Consider the following 27806-nt stretch of genomic DNA (forward strand, 5'->3'; position numbering starts at 1 on the left):
GTTTAGTAGTTTTTATTATTCGATCGGGTTCGCACGCGCTTTTGTTCTTTTTTTCGTGTAATTTTTCTCGATCATGTTTTAGTATATAAATTATCTGACTGTGATTTCATTGGTGTACAAAACAATGCGTGTTATTTGTGTATTTGCTATCAATGTGCAGCACTCTCAACATTTTTGTGAAACTTTTACTCTGAATGAGAGGAATGCAGGGAAATAACAACAGCAAAAGGAACAATAACAACAACGACAACAAAAACCACAATTATACGAATTAATCAATACCAATTAATTGAATGCTATACGATTTTTTTCTGATTGAAATCATCCGCTTGTATGTTATAGCGGTGATGAGAGCGTGTGTTGAATTGCAGTGTAGATGTTGTCGACATGTTTTCACAATTAATCGATAGTATTTCGCATAACATTGCCACGAATGCCTCCTAGTTCAAAATTGTTAAAACAATAACTGCCCTTCGTGTTGTGTGTTTGTGATTTGTAAAATTTATCCAAAAGATACGGTGTTGTTTTAATTTCGATTGACTATTTAGATATAGTAAAATTTAGTTGTCGACGAGAAAATTCATTGACAATTTCAACCAAATCATTTCCGCCAGGCGAATAAACCGTTTTCATAACTTCATGTGTACGAGTTAGAGTAACACAGTTCAGAAATTTTTGTAAGTATATTTCGATGCGAATTCATCGTACATTTGCATATGTGCACATTTGTGCCAAGACGCATTTGGAATACACTTGTGCATATCTGTGAGGCGGCTTTCTGTTTATGCTCAATAAAGTTAGAGATGCACTAATGCTTGAATTTCATCTTGTATTGTTTTCACGCAATATGACTGAAGAAAGCCAAAACCAAATGGTAAAGATGGCTAGAATAACAATGCATCATAAATTTTGGCAAACATCCATTCACATTAGAAGTGGCGCGGTGCTAGTTTTCTAGCACAAAGAAATCTCTCACACACAATAAACCATTCATGTTTATTGCAATTTGACGAGAAGCGCCGTTCTTTTCAAAGAACCTATGCGCGTTTTGTTGAAATATCATCGTGGTCATCACGCAGCCGTTTGCTTGGTGATTATCAAAATTGGGTCACAGAGAAAGGAAGAAAACAAAAACCGAATAAAATGCTAAAATTGGCTGACCAATTGCATGTCATCATCAGAAGGTGTAATTTGGGAAGCATGCATTAAAACTAATTGACCTCCGACGTTTTCGTTGGAACAGAACGGCGCTGTAAATGTGCCATTCATAGTGTCGCCATGTTCAAATAGAGTTCAGTGTAGAAACAATTGAAATGGTGCCAGGGAAAAATATAAATAAATAGTTATTTCACAATTTCCGAAAGTTCTACACATGATTTTAATTGTTTTTTTCGGGTTTTTGTCCTGAACAGTCATCGTCGTCATTCATTGAATGGACGATTTTTTTTTTGCAGAGTTCAGTACGACAGTTGATGTTTATTGACATCAATGCTCAAAACTGCCATCATCATCGTCATCGACACCGGCTTCTAAGCTATTTATTCACTTTCCAATAACAAATAACACTTTCATGCATAGGTTGCGCGAATGCGACCAGATTGCTATCGCTTCGATTGCAAAATGCCGAATAAATATTTAGAGTAACACAAATAAAAGTTGAAATAAAAAAAAAAAAACATAAATACGCACGTACATAAAAATTCATTAAAAACGTTTTGTTCTGACACTCTGTGGGTTGTGTACGTGTGTTTTGTCTATCGCAAATGGGAATTGTACGTTAAATGATTAAATCATAGTTTATCGCCTGCGGTTGTTCCGTTCGCAATATATACAGCACATAGAAAATGTTTATTTTCATTCTGGCCATTGTTTTATCGCTCACATCAGGCAAAATTTTCATGGTCATCAGCATCTCTCTCTCCCTCTCTCTCGCTCTCTCTCTCTTTCTCTTTGAACATCACTTTATACATTTTATTTTCATTTGGCGTTTTGCTGAGAGAGAGAGAGAGAGATCAGCTTGTGTGTGCTTTATTTTTTGCTGTCCAACATGAATTCACGGTAGCATCAAAGTATGGAGATTCTAATCTCGGCGGTTTTTTTATATGTGCGATTCAGTGAGCATATAATAACAATAAAAATTTAAATTAAATGACGCCAGTTCGTTTATGTATGATCTCTCCACAGATGTGATCAGCCATTGCAAGCACAGCAACACACATGTGCAAACCAAACACATTTCATGTGAATTCAAATAAATCCGTTGGCCATTCGATGCTGTTGCTGCCGCTGCTGCGTTTGATTCTTGTTTTTTCTGTCGATGCTAAATTGTCGTGCGTGTTTGCGCTTTCATTCATTTGCGAAAAATGGCCATTAATCAATTTCTCATTTGACCCAAATTCAAATTTTTGCAGACGCTTCTTTTTCACCTGCTTTACGAGGTATTTGTTTTTCGGATGTTCTTCGTTTATAATCAAACACTCCGCCGTGAGTGAACATCATTCACAGTCAGACTGTTGCCATTCCAACATGATTCGAGTACTATTTTTTTTTGGTTTTAATCGAACCATTTTTTTTTAAAATTTGGTTTAGAATATTCATTCATCATTTCACTGAGAAGGTGATCAGAAAACACGCAGTCAAGTGTATGGCATATTCATAAGGCGATACATGTCATCTTTTGCGCGGTTCAGTTTCATGTATGAGTGTGTGTATGTGTGTGTAAGTGTGCGCGCGCGCGGAGAAATCGTTAAATGAGTCTGCCGTTTTTTATATGCTAATTGGCGAGTGCAAAAACCTTACGTTTGATGTCTTAATCTTTTTATCCAAATCAACGACATCCAAAACTTGAACACATTTCTTATTCGCTGCCATTTAAAACTAAACCAAACTTTTTTTTACCTTTGTCTCTTCTGCCTTCATTTTATTTTGTTACGATTAAAGTACAGAGCCTACAGGAAAAAAAGTAGAACGCAATAAAAACAACGTCAAGTTCACGCACCAAAAAATCACACGAAGAGATTTGTTCCTCGTTTTGCGAATTCGCACGCGAAAAAAAGAGAGCATCGAAAATAAAGACATAACGGATTTGCTACGATAATCTGGTTATATAAAACAATTATCCATGAAAGAATAAGAGAAAGTCGCCGAAAGAACAAACAGAAAAGGTTAAGACAAAAAAAACAATACGTATCAAAAATACACAGAGATCAACAGTTTCATATGTGGACTTTTTTCGAGAAGAGAGAATCTTGAAATCGAATCACATTCATTCAAAAATGACGACGGTAAAAGAATGTTTTCTCCAAATCTTCTTTTCATTTTTATTTTCTTCTTCTTGCAGTGTTGGAGCGTTTACATTGAGCGCGTGCAGAATAGAGAAAACCAAGGAATTCGCTGTCGAAAGAATGTAAAATTTTCGATGAAATTGGTTTTCGGTTGGATTATTGTGGTAAACCATAGTCTGTACATCCTACAGATACACGAACGTGCCGATGAAGTGCTCCTGATTTTCGTCGTTTTCGTAAGGAGTATGAGGAATTTATATAGTATTTAAAAATTGTGTGTTCGTAATGAAACCCTTTCGAAAGTGATTTAGTGCAAAAAAGACGAATAGAGTAAACAAGTGATAAGTTTTTTTACGTGAACTATTTAGTGGATTGACGCTTTTGGAAACTAAACAAGCGCAACAAATCCCTTCAAACAACACACAACTACTCATTGAATAAAATACACACGAACACAAAACGAATAAAATGCTCAGTTTGATTTTATTGAGTATTGGTTTGATCAGTGCCAATTTGCCATATATCAACACAGTCATCATCGATACGTCAAATGATGGTAAGCATATATAATAAAACTGTATACTTATTACTCTAGGTTCGTTATTTTCAAAATACCTTATGCAAATGCGAAAAAAAAATAACACTAAAACCAATAAAAATAAAATGTTCAATCTAGACTCATTTGGGAAGTGGGTTGCGTATGGGATTCGTAGAGGCGCCAGCTGTTGCCGTGCTTTTGAACTCTAATGTATTCCATTGATTTCAATGATATATTTGGAAACGATAGTGGCGCCACGCTTTATTCTCATGCTTCATTTGTAAAGTTTTAGAAGAAAGTTCATACGCTGACATCAATGTATTTACATTGGCTGTATGGTCCCATTGAAAATGTTTGTTCATTTTGATGAGTTTTTTTTTCTTTGGTTTTTGGTTTTTGGCTAAATAAAATTGCTGTCGAATTGATTTTGTCAAAACTCTTAATAAATTACACTCATATTATCATTGCCTAGCGGTATAATTGGATATGGTGGTCGCAGCGTATTGCCAGACAAATCGATCAAACGGAATATGGCACGATCGGATTTTCGGCCAAAACTCAGTACCCGTTTGATGCGATTGCTTCGCAAAAACAATTTCACTCCACTGGCACCGTACAAAATATCACCATCAAAATCACTTTCGATTAAATTATCGCTAAAATCTAAGTATTTCACATTAATTAAACCGCGCAACCAGTCCGCCTCCAGCGTTGTTAGCCGATTGTTGTTGAGTTGCAGGTGTTGCAATGTGATGCAGTCACGAAAGGCGTCAGTGTCAATGGATTCGATTTGATTGTATGATAGATCAACGGTGTGCACAGCGGATAAATGACGAAAAATGCCGGCTGATACATGCTCGATTTGATTGTGAGCCATTTGAAGCACCTCCAAGTGTGTAATATTCTCAAAATTATGCGGATAAATTGCTCTCAGCGAAACATTCTCCATTCGCAATGTGATCAAATACTCGAACGAGGTTTTGTGAATGAAGAAATTTGATGGAATATATCGGATAACACTGCGACGTATTATCAAGTGACTAACATAGCGTCCACATCGTTCCTTCGCAAAGTGGTCGTAGTGTGTATGCGTGTCCAATGCATACAGACGATGTGCATTGCACGTTCGATTTGTTACATATTGTGGGTGCTGGGTTTTCAGTGACTGAAATGCAGCTGGACTACTTTCTGGCACCACAACCAGCAATCGTTCACCGTCCTCAAGTTGACCAGCATAGCATACAGCCACAAACAGCAATAGCCATTGAATTTGTCCTTTCATAAATTGCCTGTGTGTGCGAAGGAAAAAAAAAATGCAGAATGAAAATATGTTTTTTTTCTTGCGAAATTGTCACCAGTTATTTCCCTCTCTCTTTTGCAATATTATTAACTATGGCTTAGCATCGGCCCAATAAATCTGTTCAATTTCTCCTATGATCATTGCATTGCGATTGAACAAATGCCAAATGAAAAACTTTTTTTTTCATTTTGTTCGTCATTTGTACACACTGCATGTTGACCGTGGATAGAAGAAATTTAAATGTCGCTATGTGCCCAGGGAGAACGCATTTCTTTGACTTACCGAGCGTTCATGTCAACTGGTGAAGTTTGAATGAATTATGAAACTGTGTTTTTGTACAAAAACAATATTTTTGTCGGAATTTACGCTAGTGACAACAACAAATACATTGACACGGCGCGCATATCTGTTGACGCAATTTGCAAACCGTCACATTTTCTTCTGATAAAGTAAGTGAGGCCTGTACGTGTTTTTTTTTCTCATTATTTCAAATGTATATTTTCAGTCCGTTTTCGTCTCCACATTTGTTTCCATACTCTTATTACTTCTCGTTTCCCGGTTGTTGTTACTGTTGTTGTTTTTAGGACTACATGAAATGTAGAGCTATTAGATTGGTTTGTTTTTCTGGAATGTTCAGACATGATATCTCGTGAACGCTTTGGCCGATTTCCTTCAAATTTTGAGTATAGTGCTGAAAATTCAGTTTGTTGAAAACAAACTGTATTATAATATAAAAGGAATATCTCTTTTAGCTCGCGAAGCGAGCGAGTTTGTCTCGGAGCGAAGCGAAGCGCCCATCTTGTTTTTTGTTTCGTTTCTTCTTTTGAACGAATATTTTTTTCTGTTCATCGTTGTCTTTGACTTGAATTATATTTTGTATTGAAGTTTCCGGCATGAAAAAAACACCGATAACAGAAATATATTTAAACGCTATATTTGAAGACAAAATAAATATAGTCAGTGTAATGGGCAAAAAAAAACTTGTGTATTACACACTGGCTCATTCGAAGGCAGCTCAATATTGTTGTTGCTTTGTTCAGCGTTTATTGCTGTTGGTCCTTTTTTTTCTCCCTCTTGCTCCCCCTCTCTCACTATCACGCTCTCTCACCCTCTCACTCGCGCCTCTCTCTCCTATCAAACGGGCAAAAAAAAATCAGAAATTGATGTGGACGAGAAAAAAATGCGATTGAATCGAAATGAAATGAGCCGATATCAGAATGCAAAATTATCATTAATGCTCGTTGTTTCGTTGTTTTGTTATGGGTGATTACATATTAGCTCTCGTGCTCTCGTTCAGCGACTCAAACACACTTGATTTGTAAACACATCTTCATCTGGGCGTTTCGTTCAGAGGCATATGTTTTTCTTGCGCTTTGCAAGAGAGTTGCGACAACACGGGCGGGTTCGCTCGCTCACACTCACACAGAAGCTATCATTTTTATTGTGATGCAAATCGCATGGGTCAATAATGCTTATATTGATATTTAAATTATTATTTTTTTTATTTGTCTTGCTTGCACTTTTGGCAGAGGAAAAGTGCTTGTTTTTGTTGTCTGGAAGCGAAACAAACGGAATAAATAATTTTGAGATATTTTCTGAATCTCTCGGTGCGTATGTTTGTATGCGAGTCTCACGATGCTAATGTTTTGTGTTCGCAGCTATGATGATAAGAAAATCAATTTGTGTTTCGCGTGACGCATTTCAAGCCCATCAAGTAAATCACATCGTCGTATGTCAGAATGAACGATTAGTGGAGTGTTTTTTTTAAAAAGCGATTGCCACCGCCGCAGTTGCTTGATGAGTGAGAGAGAATGAGATTTCGTCATGCAATGCATTTCATGGGCTTGAATAGAAAATGATGTGTAATTGGTTTGTCTTGCGACAATTGCAATTGCACAACGCCTCGCCCGTTTCGATGTTATGTCATCATCATCATCAAATGAAATTGATCGTATCGATTGATTCGATTCCTGTCTCATCCACATTTGATATATAATGTTTGTTTTTATTTTCTTCTTCTCTCCTCTCACAGCCGAATGCTTTGCACGAATATATAAGGAGGCGATGATACCGCCAACGAAAGTGTTTCGAACGAGTGAAACGAATTCGGTGCGTGTGTGCAAAGAGCTTTGCATGTCAGAGGGTTCGAAATGTCAAACTTTTGCGCTTGGCATTAGCACGATAGCCGGTGGAAATGGCACATGTCAACTGTCCGGCACCCGTATTCCCGAGAATGCCGGCCGAAGACCACGCGGTACCATCTATGATCCCGAGTACAATCTTTATCAGCGCAAAGAAAATTGCCGCATTCAGAACAACGAAATGCCACCAAAAGAAGAAGGCAAGTTGTTATTTTTTTTTAAATGGGTCGCTTCACTTCACGATAACATACTTTAGTAATCTATTTTTATGTGTTTATTATTATATGTCGTTGTTGTTATTCTTCTTCTTTGTAGAAATGCCCACGATGATAACAATCCAAACTGAAATGTCAAGTGATCGTCCAGCGGTGCCAGTAATAACAATGAGCACAAGCGCAACAAATGCAAATGCAAATACAATGACATCGAGTGCAAATGATGATGTTAGTGGTGGTGATCGCGTGCCAACGGTCCAAACAGCAGGCGATACATCGCCAATGACAGATTTCACCTCTTTGTCATCGATGAATCCAATGAGTACAAATCCGATGGGCACAAATCCATCGATGCCAGATGAATCGGGTACCACAATGCCCGGAAATCAGCAAACATCCAGTAATCCGTCGATATTTTCGAGTAGCAGTGCTTCGGTTCCGACAACAAATATGTATCCAAATACAGTTGATAGTACAAAGGGGCCTGGCATTCCATCAACTATGATAACAACTACAATGGATCGCTTTCCGTCTACATCAACAACGTACGGAAGCAACACAAATACCGACTTATCTACAAATGAAGTGAAACCTCAGACATACCCACCGTCTATTTTTACAATGATTAGCGGTGGGAGTAGTGGTAGTAGTAGCAAACCAGACGAATTTACTTATCCTTCACAATACCACCACAAATACAATTTTTATCACGAAATGTACCCCTTTTATACCTATCCAACAATCTATGAAACAAATTACCCAGCAATACCAGGTAGCGGAGGCAGTGGTAGTGGTGTACAGACGTTTCCAACGATTAGCTATACACCGACCGTAGATTACTACGGGACAACGCCATCGATGACAACATATGGAGGACATCACGTACCAAACACTGCTTCCACATACATGGGCAACGGATGGAGCAATGCCGATGAGATGCATCGACGCAAAAATGGCGGAAGATATCCGGATAGTTCTGGTTCATATCCAGAAGGTAAATATAATGGAACGCGAGCACCAGCTTCTGTTCCACACATTCGAACTTATTTCAATCCAGACGATTACCTTACGAATGCGAATGCAAAAAGTGAGTATGATGAATTTGAACACCAGAAAAAAAAATCGACCACATCAAGTAGTCGCTGATCGCTCGCATAGTTTCATTTCACGTTGACAAACAATCACATATAGATATTACGCGGCAACGAAAAGTCGCCATTATCATCTTCATTGCGACCACACTTTCTTTTCGTTCGACTTTTTCATCAAATCACAACAACACCACCGAAAATAAGCAGTCATATCGAATTATCGGTTCATTTCAGTATCAAACTGGAGGACCTCAAATTAAAAGGCTTATTTTTTGACAGACTACGTAAATGGGCCGTCTAACTCGCCAATAGGTTTTAATGGGACGATGTCATTTAAACCTAATTCACATTTTATCATGAATTGACTTATCATTCCGTCAATTTTGTTGACTAGACACATTATTTGCTATTAAAAATTCATTTGCCAACTTTGACGCGCTGATCCCTCTTCATGATTTTGGCTTTATTCCATCAGCTGTTCTGAACTAATTGAGCCATTTCTAGTTGAGTTTGAGACGGTTCACCGCACTTTGATATAATGTCGACAGCGTTTTTTTGTTCGGTCATCAATGATGAACACACGAAATACTGTAATATCAAGCGTAGCCAATATTTAGAGGCAATGGTAATGTTCGCTCTTATTGCGATAGAGTAAACACCATTTTTTTCAAAGTTCTGTTATTTCAAACAATAACAGCATTATAACCGGATTCATTGAACTTGCTTCGCTAAGCCAATTACAGAAAAAAAAAATTGATTTAAAAGTTCTATCATTTGAAAAAATTCCATTTGCGCAAAAAACATTACAGCGATTAAAGCGATTACTTTGGATGAGCAATGCTGTTATTCGCAAAAGAATTCCGTCGTCATCGATCTCAATCTTTGAGAAACAAATCCAATTCATCATGTCATTTGATTCACCAATATCTGTGCATCAGTAATTGCATAGTTATCATACCACATATTTTTTGTTCGTATTCGCCACAGAATTCAAGTGTAATCCATCAAATCTTGTCCATTCCTCACCCATCTCCAATTTCATTAGCCTCACACACACACACACACACCACACAAACACACATTCGCTTCACAAAGTCCCAAGTAATGTGAGTAATTGGATTAGGTTTCACGGAAAGTATCTCGCACTCGTGCGAGAGAGACAGAATGGGCGGTGTTCGAATGAAAATTTAATGCAACCATACACATTTTGTATGCATGTCACGTTGGGTCTTTTTGATTTTAATTGCAGTTTTTAGCCATCGTCAAACTCAATGAGCAAATCTAATTACGATTACTGAACTTGGGAACTTTGGTTGATGTTGTCAATTGTTTTATTAGCGTTTTCCTTCTCTCAAGTGTGGTTTAGCATATCAATTCCATTTTCAAGTGACCATTAAATTTATGCATATCCATCGAAATCCAAATCCTGTGTATATCCACATTAGTCACTCGTTAAGTTTGAATTGTTCACCCCCACCCCGCACCTCATCCATCTCCTCTTGCACTTCTCTCTCTCTCTCTCTCTCTCCCTCTCTCTCTCTCTCTCTCTCTTTCTCCCTCTCTCTGTGTGTGTGTTGTATCTAATTACTAATTTACCATTGTCATAATGGTTGGCTTTTGTGCCAAATCTATTCTTCTCCACTCGGATATTCAAATGTAGAAAAACCAACGAGCGGCATCGGCGGTATCAGTGGCAGTGGTGACGTAAATGGCGAAAACAACAAATATGACTATCGACCATCCACGACATTGAGCCGGCGACGTAAGTACAATAAATAAATATATTTTTTTAAATCAGTTAAATCGCGGTTCTTACAATAGAAACAGAAATTGAATCTTGGCTTTTGGTTGCTGTTTGACAATAAATTCTAATGACATTTAATGCCATAGACAACTATAAAAATGATCCTAGCTTGTGGTTTCCGGTATATCATTTAGAATGATGGCATTCACTCTAGTGCGGCAAGATGTGCCGCAATGATATCACACCTGGTAGCTGTTGTTTTCATTTGCCATTTAGATAGATTCGTTATTGTTTTCACGTGCCATTCTCTGATGCTCATTAAAACGAGTTAATGAATAATTCACACGCTTAAATAACGCATTTTGTCACAAAAGAGATCTCATTATCACGTGCGCATGAAGTTGCTTTATGTTTTCATTTTCAAAATCGACAATGCATGCACGCGTGCCTATGAACATTAGGCCATAAATTGTTTCGTTCATTTTGAAATGCATTATGAATCGCGTTAAATCCTTTGTCATCGCTATTGGTCCATATAAAAATTCAGGTTTACACGTTTGGAACAAATGTTACGCAAATCGCCCTTCCAAAACTTGGTTATTATCTGAGTTGCAATCAATAAACGGCATAATTTCAGCAACTGGAGATGAACCATAAAAAACTTAACTTAAGACAGAGAACAAACGGAAAAACTAGACATGATTTGCGTCGATAAGTGTTTTTTTTTTTATTTCAATTAAATCGGTGTGATGTTTGTCGCTAATTAAATAATTTAATCAAAGCAAAGAGTTATTTCAATGGTGCAAGTCAATACAAACTCAACATTTGAAGTTCAGACACTGTTACGAGTTGGTTGACTTGAAACCAAATTTTCTAATTGTCCATCTGGTTCTTTTGTTCGGTACGATTGTACCATTGTTCAATTAAAACTATGAATAAACATATCTCTGGCCACACCGAGCTTACTAACCGGAGATTAAAAAAAATGTAAAGACCATTTTTAGGATGGGAAAACCGGCGATATTCATATTGTATGAAAAGAGCATGTAATTTTCAATGCCAAATGATAATGTGCGCGAGATATGAACTTTTGGTCGTGAATTTGTGTTTATGAATGACCTCATTCATTCCGTAAGGTTCACAATGTCGTTTGCCAACACCGCCGTCGTCACACTATTGTATCATAGCGCTTTTGAACTGTTCACCGAAAAAAAAAGGTTCCTGGTGTTTCTTTTTTTCTTCCTTCGGAAATATTTCCAAGCCGTTTCAGGGTTCCAAGAAGGAATAATCAATTAGCGCAGTACTTAAGAGTGAATCATTTTACAATTAAGATTTCAATTACCAAGTGACCATTTCGAAGAATTATTTATTTCCGCATATTGTTTAACCAATTATTTGGACAAATGATCACGATTTAGTCTCGGAGTTTAACTATTTTATCTTTGAATTGCGCAATGGATTTCAAGAGATTGCCAGATGAGATGTGTGTAAAAGCCATGCACAATTATAATGTTTGGACATCTCATGTCATTTAATGACGTCGTAAAGTTCGTACACCGAAACGAATCACCAATTTGGTCAGATTAATTTGAGACACTCGGCAAGACAACAAAGAATTCCATTTTTTAAGGAAACACCCAGATTTTTTTTTTTTGACAATGACACTTGAAGGCTCACTAAAGAATGATGCGCAGCGTATCTTCATCGTTAAATGCTTAACTTTTGTGCTGGATCCGGCTCGTGTACGTTTGCATGCGAAAAACACAATAGATTTCCATTAATTAGCCATTAGTGCAGAAATAACAACAACAAAGCACTTCAATATGCCGAAGATTTGAGTTCCGGTTCACTTTTTCTGTACAATCAATGAATTTTTTAAAACTGAAATTTCATAGATGTTTCATTTTCCTTTCTGTTCTAACAGTGGATTTGAATTCGTGATGATACGATTCCAGTTTGAGTGAAATTTTCACTCAATGCTTTAGCATATAGATGTGAAAACAAAAAAAAAGACAAACAATCGAATTGTTTCACACGCGAATTGCGCTTATCCAACGAATTTCACTTTTTCGATGCTTTATTTTACTAGTAAGATTGCTTAATCAATTTTGGTGAAAATGCAAGATTTATATCTTGCATTCAATATTGCCCAAAGATAATTTGCCGCTTAATGATTCAAAGTGCTCAAAAAGGGTTTTTATGATTCAGCAAGTAAGAGTTCTACATTTCGCATGGTTTTTTTTCTCATGTTATCATTTGAGTTAATCAGTATTTGCATGATGACACACATGACAAATGAGAAAATTTAATGAAAAACTGTTTATTTTTTCGATGCTTTGCTATGTTATAAATTTGCCGCCAATTAGTTGGTAAATGATGTATAGTTTGTTGAATTCCAATGCATGCGCTTTTGAATTGCGTGAATTGTGTATGTGTGTGTGTGTGTGTGTGTTACCGCGCGCATTTCTGGTGCTTAAGCCAATAGTGTTTACGATTGACATAAATTCAACAAGTAGTTTAATATTCCTTTGTTCCGAATCATTCTTGTTTCACGATGTGTTTTTCTCGCTCTATCTCCCTGTCTCGCTCACATCGTTTTCTTTTGCTATATACTTATTTCTACTTTTTTCTCTAATCGCTTTGAACTGACTGATGGCTTTCATTGTGAATGTGCATAGCCGCGTACATTACATCATTTGCGTTCATTTTATAACATTGAGCAGCAAGAATATGTCTCTTGCGTGTATCTCTTTTTCGAATTCATTCCACCGTTTGGTAGAGTTTTGATGTTTTTATTGTTTCTGCGACGCTGTCCGTCTCTTCCAACATTGTGTTGTACGTGTTTTGTTTGCTGTATTTCCTTTCCCATTTGTGTGCTTCTCGTTCGGATTTTATCTTCATCTTTTCGGCCATATCATACGTAAGCACAGATGTGCCAAGTGAATAACGTCTATATTATTATGCCTATTAGAATTTATTTTGGCATAGTTCAGCGTTCACTCTACTGGAACCAAATTAATGCACAGCCCAAACACACACACACACATAATATACGCGGAACAAACCATATAATAGCGTTTGTTCGTTCGTTTCGGAATTTGAAAATGCAAAAAAGCGCAGATTCAAACACACAAACTTTGACTCGGATCGCCTGCTACATTATTAACATGTTTAAATTTTGAATTCTTCTTACAGAAAACAAACGAAGTGAAAAAAAAAACTTTATTCACTTGCTTTCAACTCATATTCGTCCATTGTTTGGTGTCGTGTCATCAAGTGCATGATTTATGAGATCGCACCGACGTTTTAATAAACGTTCCACATATAGCTCCTTCTCAAGTCTAATCGACACATCGTTCGATGCACGAATTCTTTCTATTTGTTTTGAGGGTTTTGTTGTTCATACACACGATTTTCCCATATCGAATTCGATCCAACCATCGCTAGTATGCTGCATAATATTAAACGCACCCATTCATTTTTTCATTGTTTTCGAATTCCGCGCGAAAAAAATTACATGAGGTTCCCATTAAGAATGGATGCGTTTAGTATTATGTGACTTGTCCCTGTTGTGCACTTACGTTTGACACTAGCAGTCGTAGATTTGATCAATCGACGGGCTTGATTCTCACATGGTCAACTGGTATGCCAAGATTATGGCAAACGGAAGCCAATTAAAGCGATATCAATCAAAATCGCATCAATATATGTAAAGCGTGCACTATGAGTGACGAACTGATTATTATCACCATAACCACCGCTGTAGAATATCCTCAAAACATATCTCATGCTTTTTACATCTACAACGACAATAACCTACTTAATTCTTGTCAATTGCGACTCATTTAAAACGTGAACAATTGTCTTCTAAAAACTTGGTCTTTCTATTTATATAAACTACCGATTTGGAAACAAGAATAGCTACAACAAAAGTGCATCACTGACATTTTAAAGAACAGCGAATCTGAGTCCACTGTTCAAATTGGGCGTACACACACATATAAATAAATGTGGTGGGTTGTAATATGCCAACAATGAACTATAATGACATTTAGGGTACCAACTTCATCGAATGTGTGAACGGGTTTAACAATATTCAATGACTTCGAAATTTCATGAGAAAACACACAAGTGTGAACAGTGCATACATACGTTTTTTTTTTAGAATATTTCTTTGAATAATAAATAATGGACAGAGTTCAGAAGGCTCTGCAGACAGGGAAATACTATCGATGCAATTTGCGGTGTTCTTTGAAAACGATATACAATATATCGCATACTTGAGCGCAGCAATGCGCTTATTACGGTATATATTATTCTTATATTGGAAAATTGTCCAAATTTGAATTGACCTCGAATGTTCAATTTCGTTTGCGGGCCACAAAATTGCGGCAAATATGTAATTTCCTCAAGAGCGCATTTTCATTATTAAATTCTAAATCGGTTTTCATATGTCAAAACCCAATTGAACCAATTCTAAATGGCCCATTTCACTGCTGCACGCTCGATATGATATACACGTACATGATTTTCGCTCATGCGAAAAGTGCATAATGTAATTAAAACATTTTCGCATCACTTTCGGTGTGAACGATGGTGATTTGGAAGAAAGGCAATACGTTGCACAATAATTATTATGGAAAGTCATATGGCTTTTTGAATTTGACCGTCAAAAACTCAGTGTATGAATATATTTATGAGTATATATGAGTCGTAAAGTGCTCCGAAAATTAAAAAAAAGAGCGAAAAATACACCATTTCGTTTCATCGTGGGTGTGTGTAAACAGATGTTTCGATGTTTGAAATACTTTGATGCTGAAGCCACTCATTGAAACCTTTTCGATTAGTGCGTACGCGCATCACATAGTTCGCACGGCATACAGCACATGATGGTTTCAGGTGTATACAATTGCTTCCGTTAACTAAAATAAAATAAAATAATAATACAACGGAGCGCCAAATAAATAGTTTGTTATTTTTCCATTGTTGTTGCTCATTTGCTATTTAAAATGCGATGTACAACCGAAAAAAAATACGCCATGTGTGTTATAGAAATTCACAAAAAAAGAGAGACATGAAATTGGGTCATCCGAGATTCAAATCACTAAATCGATACGTATGAATAATACGACGATTTGTATGACGAGAACTATTCACACAGTTCTTCTGTTTCTATCTGCCTCTCTCAGCGGACACAATGCGCGTACGCTCTCCCGTTTGTTTCGTGTAAAATTCATAAAATGCTTTTTAAATACGGAATCCAATCGAAACGGGGGTCCAATTCGATTATGTCATAATTAGATCACATCATTGTTCGCATCGTGTGTATTCACGATGGCAAAAGGTATAGCACATTAAAAATTCACGAGATGTCACGGCTATATGTCGCTGGACTGAGAGACGAGACACAACACTGAATCTGCTCTTGCTGCAGCAAAGTAAATTTACTCCCGTAATGTGCATAGAAACCGAGAAGCATTGAATTATGCAAACAAAACACTGACTAATAAACGATGCACAGAAGCACTATAGCTCCTACTATTGCAGATGAAACTTTTTACGTGCATCATTACAATGTTGCTTGCTCTAGAAAGTAAAATGGATCGTGGATGCTAACAGAAAAGTGGCAGATTCTTTCGAACAAAGTACGACAACGCTTCATTTTCTCTCAACAAAGAATTTTGCCTTCATTCATTCATTTTCACAGACATTTTTCAATTGTTCTTCTGCCACATTTTTGGAGCGATTCAAGTTCACCCAATGCATTCATTGTTCATAACATTTTAATTCTGAGATAAAAACAAAATCATATTGTTTTCATCCAACAAATAATGACCGAAAAAGTTCAGAGTATGAAAAAATGTTGGTCTCAAACAAAAAATGAAAATAAATGAAAAATGAATGAAGCAGTTATGATTGGTTCGCGGCAAAAAGCCGTGTAAAATCTGCAACTTATGATTGATGGCCACTCAAATTTCAAGTGGCAATCATGTGTGTGATAGTGCATTGGGCTCATTTTTCACCCGAACCATTTGATTTAATGAATTTATTGTAACGAACAATCGAAACTTGTTCGAATCCATTCACATTGTGTGTGTGTGTGTGTGTGTGTGTGTGTGTGTTCGGAAGCGAACACAATACGCGCGGGGAGATTCGATCAACCTTCAACTTCTCGGAAAAAAATCATAAATATTTCGATCTTATGTTCAGCTCAGCAAAAGTCACACCGATACGCATAAAATATAAATTTTCTTCTTGGCCTGCGGCCATTCTGAGTGCCGAAGGGAGGAGAACCAGCCCGGTCAAACTGAATCAAACCAGCGCGTGGTTATCGCGGCCATTACACTCATAAATTACACATTCCCATCGATGTTGTTGCTTATGTGCATAAAATATCTCCACTTGATGGACACTTTGTTTTTGGTAGCCTGTTAATGAAAATACAACAACAACAGTGGCAGTACGGTACAAAGCACCCACAAGACAAATGAATTGACCGCAAAAAAACACACATACACACACACACACACCGAGAATGCGAGAGAAGAACGCATTCAAAGGCTACAATAAAAATGCGGCGGATTTAATCTGAAAACTATAAACAACGAGAGATAGAGAGAAAAACACTCCGTCATGGAATAAATATATTTGTAAAAACAAAGAGAAACAACGTTTTTGCGAAGAAACAAAATGCGGCGGTGATGACGAAGACAGCAATAGCAACGGACAAAGAACAAACCAAATAAACACAGCACATCGTGTATGTGAATAGAGATTAATTGAAGACATCGAGATATTTTAACAAAAGTACTGAAAATTTCAAGCTGACCGAACACGAGAATGGATTTTGTCCTTGATTTTGTTGAAAACTCACACTCATCTCAAACAAAACATCTGTCTCTCGCGTACAACAAGCAGAAAAAACCGCGCGCATAAGAACAACTGTGCTCATCGTTTTGCGTTGGTCAGTAAATTGAAGCATAAATACACCAAAAACACGCTAAGCCACTGGAGGAGAAAAAAAAAAGACGAACAGAAACTCACTCAAAAGACGGTGTAACGGAATGATGAGTTTGCCGAAATAACAAAAGATGGGTGTACAAAGGAAACGATGAGTACACAGTTGAAACAAGAACAAAAATCAAATAAATTTTATGGATATGAAACGCATCCATCGTCAAAATATGCATGCAACATGGAGATTCTAATGTGATTTTTAACAGTGGAGCATTTTACGATTTTCCCGAAAGATTTGATGGCCACTTCGATGCAGAGCATTTGGTTCTGTCGCTCTCTTTTGTTTCTTTTTTTTCGGCCATTTATTACACAATCGATTCGGATTATATGTGTGTATGTTCGATCGCATTGGCGATTGTACTTCAACTTATGGAAATTGGCCCTTTGTTATTCGGTCGGGAAGCCAACGATTGATACGTACAGTTGGCCAGTTTTTGCATGCGTTTAACCAAAACCAGCCACACAAATCAGTATCTATCACTAGAAAAATGCAACAGAGACGTTTCAATGCATATTGAATTTCGAACATGTGAAGATAGACAGCGCAGCGAGAGATAGAATGAGAGGAAAAAGACAGAGAGAAACAAAAAGCAGCACTCTCTTGAAATCAAATTGTGTTTAAAATCGCACATTTTCGGTTGTAAATGCATACAAATAGAGATAGAGTGAGAGAGAACTGAAACAATACACAAACGGCCCATAAACAAATACATTTTATGAGTATATTGTATACATTAAACAATAACCGCAACAATAATAACAAGAAGAATCACCCCACTACAAATGGGAAAAAAAATGTAATAGCCGCAACCGCCAAGCCAAACTGAACTGAAACAAAGACACAGACACAGACACAGGCACAGGCGCATATCAAGTGCAGAGGAATAGGATCATTCACAGAAAGACACCCATACACAGTGACACCGATAGAGACAGAGAGCGAGCGAGTGGTGAAAAAAAATCAACAGACACGAATTACGCGCTCCGAGTGCTTTAAAAGTGGTAACAATTTATTTGCAAAGTTTTGCGAAATGACGCGCCATAACAACACTTATAAATACATCATACAAATGGTACTTGAGTTTCAGTCGACTTGTCTTCATACCCATAAACAAAAGCAAAAGTTTATCGACTAATCTCCGATAAAAAAAAAATAAAAATAAAAAGACTTTTGAGAACGGAGGAAAAACAGAAACAAACTAAAACGAAGCAAGCACGCATTGTGTTTTCGGCGCTCCTCATTGTCATTTTCTCGCCGAAAAGAAGAAAATTTAGGAAAATCGGTGCAATCATCATGTCGATCGTTATATTGTGATAACAAAAGCCCCATTTTTAGCTGTGATTAGTTTTTTCTTCTCTTTATTGTTTTATTTGCATCTATCGATTTATATGACGCGTATTGGGATGTCAGCATAATTTATTAGTGTTGAGAACCGGAAGCCAGTGTCTGTGACAAATGTTTGCATTTCATTCCACAATTCCTATTTTGACTTGAAAATTAGTACAGAATAAGTGAATGAACGCGTTGGGCATGCGGGCGTAGTGAATCGATTTATAGTTGAAACAAATTCGCTTTCATTTGCTGATCATAGCAGATTCGCATCAGAAAATAAAAGAGAAAAGTGTAAACATTGACAACCGAATTTAATTAGTGCAAGCAGAGCAAAATTGAGATGAGATAAGAGTCATCTAAATCTCTGATATTTTGAAAATAGAAACACAAACAAACATTCGCTCGGACGAACATTCCACTCAATAATCTATATAGACATAGTCTAGAAAACGATCCGGATCTAAGTTAAATTGATGTTTCGAATTTTCGAAAGTGTGCGACGAACACAACAGAAAATGCTGCGACGAGACAGAAAAACACATTTTCCGCTACGATCTGTGATTCGCTTCATAGCTTGTGCTTTGATATTGTGCGTATCAACGGATTGTACGATAATTATCGTTGAAGATGCCAAAGGTATGTGTGTGTGTGTATGTGTATGATTGGGTGATGAATTGCACTGCAATTGTAAACTACTGACTGAATTTTTTCACATGATTTACCTAAATAAAAAGGCTATGAGATGAGTACGACAAGTTAACGGCATACATTTCATTCGTGCTAATGTAATTACAATAATCATATACATTCGGCTCGAGATTCTCGTGCGGCTGATCGAACGGACGGGCGCTCATTCATTTTCACTCGATGATAATCAACAATTACTGTACACTGTGCATTATCTGACATCGATCGATTTTTCGTTAATTTCTCAGTGGCGATTTGCGCATTCAAGCATGACGCGGCCCGATGACGCAATCTGCCTCTGCTCACTTTGTGTTTCGTTTGTATGTATGCGGTGATCATTGAGAGAGGGAGAGAGGAGACTGCACAAATTCAATGGAAACACACGATAAGCGATCGAAATTGTCCAGCTTCGCGTATCATATCGATCCAATTTACAAATAACGGATGCCAATTCATTTTACATTTTGTTTTTGTTTTTCGTGTGTTTGAAACATTTTCCACATCAATTCTTGTGAAATGGTCAATGAAAAATTTGTCATGCGATGCACAAACGAATTCAATGGGAATAAAGTGCGTTAAATTAAATTTTTTGATGGACTTTGGATGCGTGTGAGTGTGTGTACATCAAACGAAAAAAAAAACACTCAGAAATTAGCTCGAATGGGAGTTGCTAAGGTCACATGTTTTGGTCGCACGTTCACAAAAGTGGAAAATTTGTCTTCTTCATGGTGGTGTTTTTCTTGAGACTAGCATCGAGCTCAGAGCACGAAGAAATCACCATTGCAATTTCAGAAACAAAATAGATCTGTGAATTTTTTTTGTTGTGTCAATTTGTTGGCCTGGCACTTTCGCAACGATTGCAAAACTGCATTAAAGCGTTCACATTGTTTTTCCACATTTTTCACGTTCACGAACTGTTTATTTCTCTCATGAAATGTTCGAACAGCAACGAACCGATGAAAATAGTTCGCGCGCGCGCGCGAGAGAGAGAGAGAAACGACTATATTTTTTATGGCGTTTTACTCATCGTTGGTTGATGCCATTGCAGACACCGTTGCCCGATTGGCGTTCAAATAAACCTTTTTTTAATTAGGTAAACAATTCAAAATGGGCTAAGTATAAGAGAGACGTGGTAAAAAAAAACAACATTTCAATGTCACGTACATAATTTTTGTATATTTTCATTAGGTTGATTAACATATTTTGGAGTTGTGATTCCCATTAAGATAAAATGCGCATCGCACGCGACCACACCATCCGAATATATGACCACACAAAATGCCGAGATGATTTTTCATTTTTTTTTTCTGCCGTTTTTGTTGTTGTTGTTTTCTCAATAAATTTCAATTTACATTGTGTACAATGTACATACGTATACGGTTTTTCTTACATCGCTCTGATGGAAAACGGTTATGAATGAAACTTTGACGAATGAATGAATGAAAAACATGTACACATTTTCAAATAGACTCAACTGATATTTCGAGCGAAATCGATTTACTTTTTCCTCTCACATATGATTCGATTTAACTGTGTTTCTTTTCGAATTTCTTGTTTAGCTTGCTTTAGACGCGCGTTGGCTGGAAAACGTGTAGCACCACAATGGGTTCGGCGCACATTAACGTGTGAACGAGTCGACGATTGTCAAGCAGAATGCGCGCTTGAGAAACGTTTCCCGTGTGAAGGTTTTAATTATCAACTCGATCCCAGTGGACAAGGTCAAGGTATTTGTGAATTAATTGACGTTCCACTGGCCGAAATCGATATATATTCGAGTCCCAATCGTCGTGATGAGAATCTTCTATTCCACCCGGACTACGATTACTATGAGCGGGATAGGAGCGCTTGTCGGCCATCATTTTGTAAAGACTGTGGCAGTGGTTCGGGCGGCAAGCCGTATTTACCAAGGCCCGATTCACAACCACCAACAAAATACTTCCCTGAACCGCCTCCATCAAGCTATAATGATGGTGGTGATCGTGATCGTGAACGTGATCACACTCCGCACTCCGGTGGAAAGCCATATCTGCCCACACCACCTGACTACAATACACCACCAACTACATACCGCCCGATCGATAACTTCAAACCATTCTCAGACTCAAGACCACCATCACATCATAATTCCGGCGGCGGAAACTACCATGGCTCAGATCGTTTCCAACCACCTTATGAAAATACAGCCATCGTAAGTATTTATTTTGGAAAAATCTTGAAAATGATCGAAAAAATGTTCTTTCCTGCACTTTGAATTCACAAATGCGCTTTTTTTCCAGGATAAGTACCGTCCATTACCATTCGATTATTATGAGCACCAGCCGCCGCCTGATGCATTCGAATACAATCGCTATGATTCAAAAAGTCATTTCTCATCATCGGCCTATCGGCCGTCAAACTATGATTTGGACCGATATGATAATGTGAAGCCAATCGATCGTCCGATTTATTCCGAAATCTCAATTTATAATGATCCACCGCCACATTTTCCTAGGCCAAGCTATTCACAGGACAACGATTATCATCCACCGCGACGACCCCCACCATCATCATCATCCAATGACTACTTGGGCCCATACAAACCGCCAAATGACTCTGGTTTCTCATCGTTTGGCTACCGGCCAAAGAAACCCGAACACTTCCCGTCATCGCACAACTATTTGGACAGAGAACGTGAATTGCCGCAGCCACCAAATTACAAACCACAAAAACCACCTCAATCACAGCCATTCATTCCGTATACAATCAATAAAGATGCCGGCTCATGGGCAACTTATGGTGGTACGTACGGTGGTGCACAACATTACAATCATCAATCACAAGATTTCTGGGGATTGTCAAACGAGAACAAACGAAACGATGCAAACTTTAATTATTTCAATTTGGGCAATGGGCCGAAGATAAATCCAAACGAAAATACGGTGCTTAGCTATCCGGGTAGCAAATATGATACCGGCTATGAACATGACAAGGATAGAAATTATTATGGCAGCCTTTGGACACGACGACCCGGTCAAGAAGGTAAATCTATTATTCTTTATTTTGATGAAAAAGAAATAAGAAAAAAACAACATGCTGTAGTTTTGCATTGTTTATTCGGCCAGATTGTTCGGTGAAATCAAGCGAAGGATTCCGTTTGCACAAAGCCGTCATTCGCTACGTATACAATGTGCCAACGGTAACTGAATGCGAGCGAATGTGCTACAGCGAACGAAAATTCCGTTGCGTTACCTACAGTTATAAATACTCACCACAAACCAGGGATAATTGCCTGCTCTGCGATCGTCCAATGAGCCACTTGGATTTCTATACAGACGTCGAACCAAATCGAGATTACGACATTTATACAATGTCAGACGATCCACAAATGTGCACAAATCCAGTGGCCACACATGGACGCCACGAAAATAATGCGCGTAAGGAAAAATTGTGTGATTTATACGTTTTCTTCTCTGTTCTGATTATTCCTTCGATTGAAACGCACATTTTCGGATTTTTATAGAATGCTTTTTCAGAGCAATTGACTTTACCAGATTTTATAAGTCAATTGTTCGAGACTCGTTGACCGTGCGCTCCGTTGGAGAATGTGAAATGGAATGCATCAAAACCACAAAGTTTACATGTCGTGCATTTTCGTATAGGTATAAACCCAAGCATCTCAATCAATGGATAAATAGAATTGAATGAATAAGTCATTTGAATTGGTATAGATATGGCCCGAAGACACCAGGAAGCATCATTGACAATTGTCAACTTTCCGATTGGCCTGTTCGTGATATGGATAAAGATCGGCATTTGATACATGACAGTGCATTTGATGTGTACGAGCGAGCTAGCTACGGGCATGGATGTGAAATTCAACCAATCACCGATGATAAACATAAAAAATGTGAGATGAAATCATACAAAGTCGCCGAAGCCATATAAAACCACGGCTATTCGCAAGCGATATAATTGATTTAAGAGACAATTCGATTAAAACATTTACTAATATTCTTCTTAACTTTCTCAGTGTGCTATTTAGGATATGGTTCGCCGGCTAAACTGCTTTCATCAGCTATTAAAAAAGTGGTCTCAGTTCCAACCGAACTCGATTGTAAAAACGAATGTATTCGTTTCCGAGAGAACTCACCATTTAAATGCCACTCATTCAGTTTTGGGTATGAAAGAACATTTTGATATTTTAGAATTCCATTTATCACAGTAATGATTTAATGTTTTTTTTTCATTCATTTCAATTTCATTTCATTTGAAAAAAAAAAAATGCAGTTCACAAGCCTCGACGTTCAATTGTGAAATGTCCGATTTAGATCAAAGCGAACTGAAATTGAATGTTCACTATGCACATACAAATGATCGTGACTATTGGCTATTTGCATGGAATCCATTCGATTTCACGTGTCGCGATAAAGTGGCCACCGTCGGGGGCTCCAATCGGGCGAATAACGATCGTCGCATGGATATATTCCGAGAGAAAGATGGTAAACGGATAATTTACGCATTATGCACTTAACAAGCACATTCGCATTTTTTTTTCAATAACCAATCGAAAATTTATAACGTATTGATTAAAAAAAAATAGATTTTATGTAAACAAAAAGGTTAGTTTTAAAAAATTGTTAGAAAATACTAATTGTGCAATACTTCCGAAATGATATTCACTAAATAACGCACCTAAAAAAAATCCTTGTAATGCAACAATCCTATTAAAAACAAACGAGATAAGCCAAACTCTCTCTAGATGTAAATCACTGGAATGTAAATAAACTTTAGTACAAAGGTGTGCTTGTTTTACGAGCCACCAATGATGCAATCCACCAGCTCTCTCTCCCCCGCACAGTCACAGAAAATCAGCATCTGTTTGCTTGAAAAAAGAGATTTACTGTACAGTTTAGAATTTAGTAAGAGCAGGTTTTTCCTCCCAATTTCATACAAAAATAAAATCAATTAATGTATCAACCAAAATTGACAAAGGCGAAAACACGTGGAGCCATTTTACGGTGTCTGGAAAAGCATGTCGTATGGGATCATCTTGCAACAAAAATCTTGTAACGGGTTTCTATTCCTGCGAAATTGATGGCGATGAAGTCGGTGCATGGGACTATTGCTGCAAATCTGACTATCCATGTGGATACTCACAAGGATTTGATTATCCATGGTATGATATTTGTCTTTTTGGATTTCTTGTTTTCAAATACTTCGAAAATAATCCAGAAAAAAAATTGTAATTTTTAATTTTTTAATTTTTCCATTTCAAATTTCAAACATTTTCTCTTGAACTCTCATAAGTTCAATAATTTGCCTTTTAGCACAAAATAAAAATGAAAATTCTTCCAACACAATTCAAGATAAAAACTGCTAAAACAATTTAAATATTCTAGGTGTTTCGTTGGTGAGGGCCCAGATCAGTGGAGAACGTGCAGCGATCGATATTTCCCACTAAGTTCCAGCAGTAGTCATGTGTCTAGCAGCAGCAGCAGCAGCAGCAGTAGTAGTAGCAGCAGTTCGAATAAAAAGAAAACATCGCCAATTTCATACACGAGTAATAAGCGAAAAGGTACCAACAGCAACGACTCATATCATCAACAGCCTCCACAGCCTGGTGGTTTGCAAAATCTCGAAGACATTGCATCGGCTCGCCTATGGCCTATCACGTACCTTTATAGCTCAGGACCGCCAAATTCAACCGAATTAAGCAATTTCGTGGATTGCAATAAAGAGACATGCTGAAAAAAATAATACAATAAACCACTTGATCTGTGAGAGCTAATTTAATAAAACAAAACAGGATTTTTTCTTCATAAATTTCAATTTGGTTTGAACAACAGTAACCACGAGAGATTATTCATGTTTCTAATGACAAAAAAAAAAAAAACTGGAGTATTTAACAAATTAGATATAGTAATTTTCATTTGTCCAATGTCCACGAATGTACCTTTAATTTGACCCTAATTCTAAAAACAAACAAACAAACAAAAATAACTAAATGCAACTACGAACGTATTTTTAATATTTAAATTAGCGCTAAGTGGATTTTTAATGAAATAAACAAGAAAATCAATTCAAATTGATTGCATCTCTACTAAAATCGTAACATTTCTCTGTTAGAACTACTGGTCATTTTCATCATTGCATTAAAAGAAACCATTCCCCTAGTTTTGTATTCAATTTTTTTTTCCATTTTGAATAAAAAAATAAATAAATATGAAAAATAAATGAAAAATCATTGTTTTCAATTCAGGTGTCAGCGAACGTTTGTGGTTTCATTTCGTTGTCGTTTCAAATTTGCCAATTTGATTCATGGTTCATTTGACAAATGCTTCATGATTACCCCTTAGCCTCAATCTATTCAAAAGTCATACTATCGTCCGCTCTGTGTTCGGGACTTGTGGTTGAAATTTTTGAATTTAAATATGCTTCAATAAAACTTGAAGCAATAGTTTGGCTGTGAGGTATTTATCCGTGATATCGAATTGAAAATGAACAAAAAATTTGCATTTCGTCTTGCCACGTTATCTGGTCTCACAATTGGCAGTTTCATAGGTGGCATTACATATGAACGGAATCGTTGCAACACACTTATTGACCAATCGGTTAATCCTTATGTTCTTCATGCTGGCAAAGATATTAAACAGGTACACACTTCCAATTCGCAATAGAAATAAGTGAATTAATTGTATTTTTTTATTTGGTTCTATTCACGTGTTAAGCTTACCGCAATGCCAGCACTTCCGATATTTGGAACGGTGTCAGCTGCAACACCATTCGTTCCTGATACACCAAAGCCATCCCAATTGGATCAACCGAATCGGGTCTCTCAAATTATGAAATACGGTTTTCCAGGATTGGATAATGTTCGCTCGTATTCTGACTATGTGCTTTCATACGACCGCAGAAATCGTGTCGCACATTGGGTGTTCGAACACCTAACACTGGAAAATGTGAAATCGAATCCAAGTGTTGACCGTAGCAAGTGCGATTTTAAGCCCGACGAAAGCATACATCCATTTTTCCGTTCATTGAATTCCGATTACAAAGGTTCCGGATTCGATCGAGGTAAATGTAAAGCGGTGGGAAAACTTTTCTCCGTAAAAAAAAACATGCGACGGATTAAGCTCTTGCAATCAAACAAAATATTGAAGAAGAATCAATTTCCATGTATTGATTCCATCAAAGGAACCGACATTTCGAATGATTTCTCATCCATTTCCAACTCATTTTAGGACATTTGGCTGCTGCTGGCAATCATAAATCGCATCAAGAACATTGTGTACAAACATTTTATCTTACGAATATGGCACCACAAGTCGGTTCTGGCTTCAATCGAGATTCATGGAATCGCTTGGAAAAACACGTTCGCAAATTAACAAAATCGTATTCAGATGTATACGTTTGCACTGGGCCACTGTATCTACCGAAGAAAGAAGCCGACGGCAAAGCATACGTAAAATATCAAGTAATTGGCAATAATTCCGTTGCGGTTCCAACACATTTCTATAAAGTCATCGTTGGCGAAACTCCGGATGGCAAGCTAGAGCTAGAATCGTATGTGATGCCAAATCAAGTAATCGACGACAATACACCATTGAATGTGTTCCAGGTAGTTGAATGGAATTTAATTGAACTCGAAAATCAACGTTGAATTATGATTTGACATATGTAATATTAAAAAAAAAAAATATTAAAGTAATTTTTTTTTAAAATTGCAAAAATATTTGCAGGTACCACCTGAAGCAGTTGAACGATCAGCCGGTCTGTTGTTCTTTGATAGAATTTCGAGAAAACAATTGACAAAAATTAACGGCAAAAAAGTGTAGATATTTTTCATGTAGGACATAGTGCAAATTGTACTGAATTTTTAGCGAAATGTAATTTGTAATTGCAATGTAATAAAAACGATTTTTGGTCGAATTTGTCAAATAATATTACATGACAAATGAAGCGGTTCCATTTTCCATGGCGTTTCAGTGCGATGACATGTGACATATTGAAACGCGTCAACTTCACTTTATATACACACATTTCAGCAAGGCAAAGAACGGACAGCACTAATACTAGCAAACATACTCAGTTAAGTCGATGTACGAACAATTTAAAGAATATTTTGGATTTTCACGCTTTTGTTTTTAAGGTAAAATCAAAATAACATCGTGTAAAACTAAAAAAGAAATTTATTTCCATCAAATTAACTCAAGTTCAGATGCAGCGAATTCCATTGGACAAAACTCAAAGGTAAAAATATTTGAAAATTGAAATAAACCAAAATTGCATTTTGTAATGAAATCATCTTACATCTCATTGTCACTGGTTTTCCAATGCAATTACGTTTTGTTAAACCATGAAATTCTGTGAAACATTTGAATGCATCGAAGTAATTTCCAAAACATACACACGCTTCAAGAACCATTTGACCGACAGATTTGGTTGTGTTGCAATGTGATTTTCTATTGGTGTATTAT

General features: G+C 37.1%; 3 protein-coding genes and 1 long non-coding RNA gene across 11 annotated transcripts in view; 2 read left to right on the plus strand and 2 right to left on the minus strand.

The window, feature by feature from the left end:
• Positions 1–25570, plus strand: LOC129577533 (uncharacterized). 5 transcript variants are annotated; one of them, XM_055464778.1, is made up of 15 exons: positions 12–677; positions 3341–3520; positions 3653–3840; positions 7155–7463; positions 7579–8565; positions 10230–10331; positions 20910–21538; positions 21627–22368; positions 22452–22763; positions 22850–22988; positions 23058–23236; positions 23360–23507; positions 23617–23828; positions 24322–24505; positions 24729–25570. In XM_055464778.1, exons 3-15 carry the CDS (start codon positions 3753–3755, stop codon positions 25075–25077), a joined length of 4380 nt encoding a protein of 1459 aa, XP_055320753.1. In that variant the 5' UTR covers positions 12–677; positions 3341–3520; positions 3653–3752; the 3' UTR covers positions 25078–25570. The 5 variants fall into 5 exon arrangements, with proteins under 5 accessions (XP_055320751.1, XP_055320753.1, XP_055320754.1 ...); XM_055464776.1 differs by having other exon boundaries at positions 1–677; positions 3341–3840; XM_055464779.1 differs by having other exon boundaries at positions 3341–3840; positions 7579–8472.
• On the minus strand, positions 3742–5446 carry LOC129577549 (leucine-rich repeat-containing protein 70-like). The gene is made up of 2 exons (XM_055464866.1): positions 5405–5446; positions 3742–5111 (listed from the first exon to the last, which is right to left on the minus strand). The coding sequence occupies exons 1-2, from the start codon at positions 5413–5415 to the stop codon at positions 4262–4264; spliced, it is 861 nt and encodes a 286-aa protein (XP_055320841.1). The 5' UTR covers positions 5416–5446; the 3' UTR covers positions 3742–4261.
• LOC129577558 (uncharacterized) lies at positions 25106–26202 on the minus strand. The gene is made up of 2 exons (XR_008689018.1): positions 26063–26202; positions 25106–25989 (listed from the first exon to the last, which is right to left on the minus strand). It is a non-coding gene; the product is annotated as an uncharacterized LOC129577558 (long non-coding RNA).
• LOC129577548 (endonuclease G, mitochondrial) overlaps positions 25827–27806 on the plus strand; it is a 3643-nt gene continuing 1663 nt past the window's right edge. Inside the window, exons 1-5 of one of the 4 annotated variants that reach the window (XM_055464862.1) lie at positions 25827–25982; positions 26058–26403; positions 26571–26947; positions 27069–27478; positions 27548–27579. In XM_055464862.1, coding sequence (XP_055320837.1) covers positions 25827–25982; positions 26058–26403; positions 26571–26947; positions 27069–27164 — 975 coding nt within the window. In that variant the 3' untranslated portion in view covers positions 27165–27478; positions 27548–27579. Of the gene's footprint in view, positions 25983–26057; positions 26404–26570; positions 26948–27068; positions 27580–27806 lie in introns of those variants that run through there. The other 3 variants (XM_055464861.1, XM_055464864.1, XM_055464865.1) reach the window with 3 other exon arrangements.

The sequence above is a fragment of the Sitodiplosis mosellana genome, unplaced genomic scaffold, assembly GCF_009176505.1.
Source record: "Sitodiplosis mosellana isolate CC-2019 unplaced genomic scaffold, AAFC_SMos_1.0 Smas_scaffold_6197, whole genome shotgun sequence".
NCBI lineage: Eukaryota > Metazoa > Arthropoda > Insecta > Diptera > Cecidomyiidae > Sitodiplosis > Sitodiplosis mosellana.

Excerpts from the sequence above, each read along its gene's own strand:
- LOC129577533 (XM_055464776.1), top strand. The coding sequence starts at position 3,753 with ATGCTCAGTTTGATTTTATTGAGTATTGGTTTGATCAGTGCCAATTTG. Across the intron at positions 10,332-20,909 it reads CACGACATTGAGCCGGCGAC|CTTGCTTTAGACGCGCGTTG; the intron begins GTAAGTACAATA and ends TTTCTTGTTTAG. Across the intron at positions 24,506-24,728 it reads CAAGGATTTGATTATCCATG|GTGTTTCGTTGGTGAGGGCC; the intron begins GTATGATATTTG and ends TAAATATTCTAG.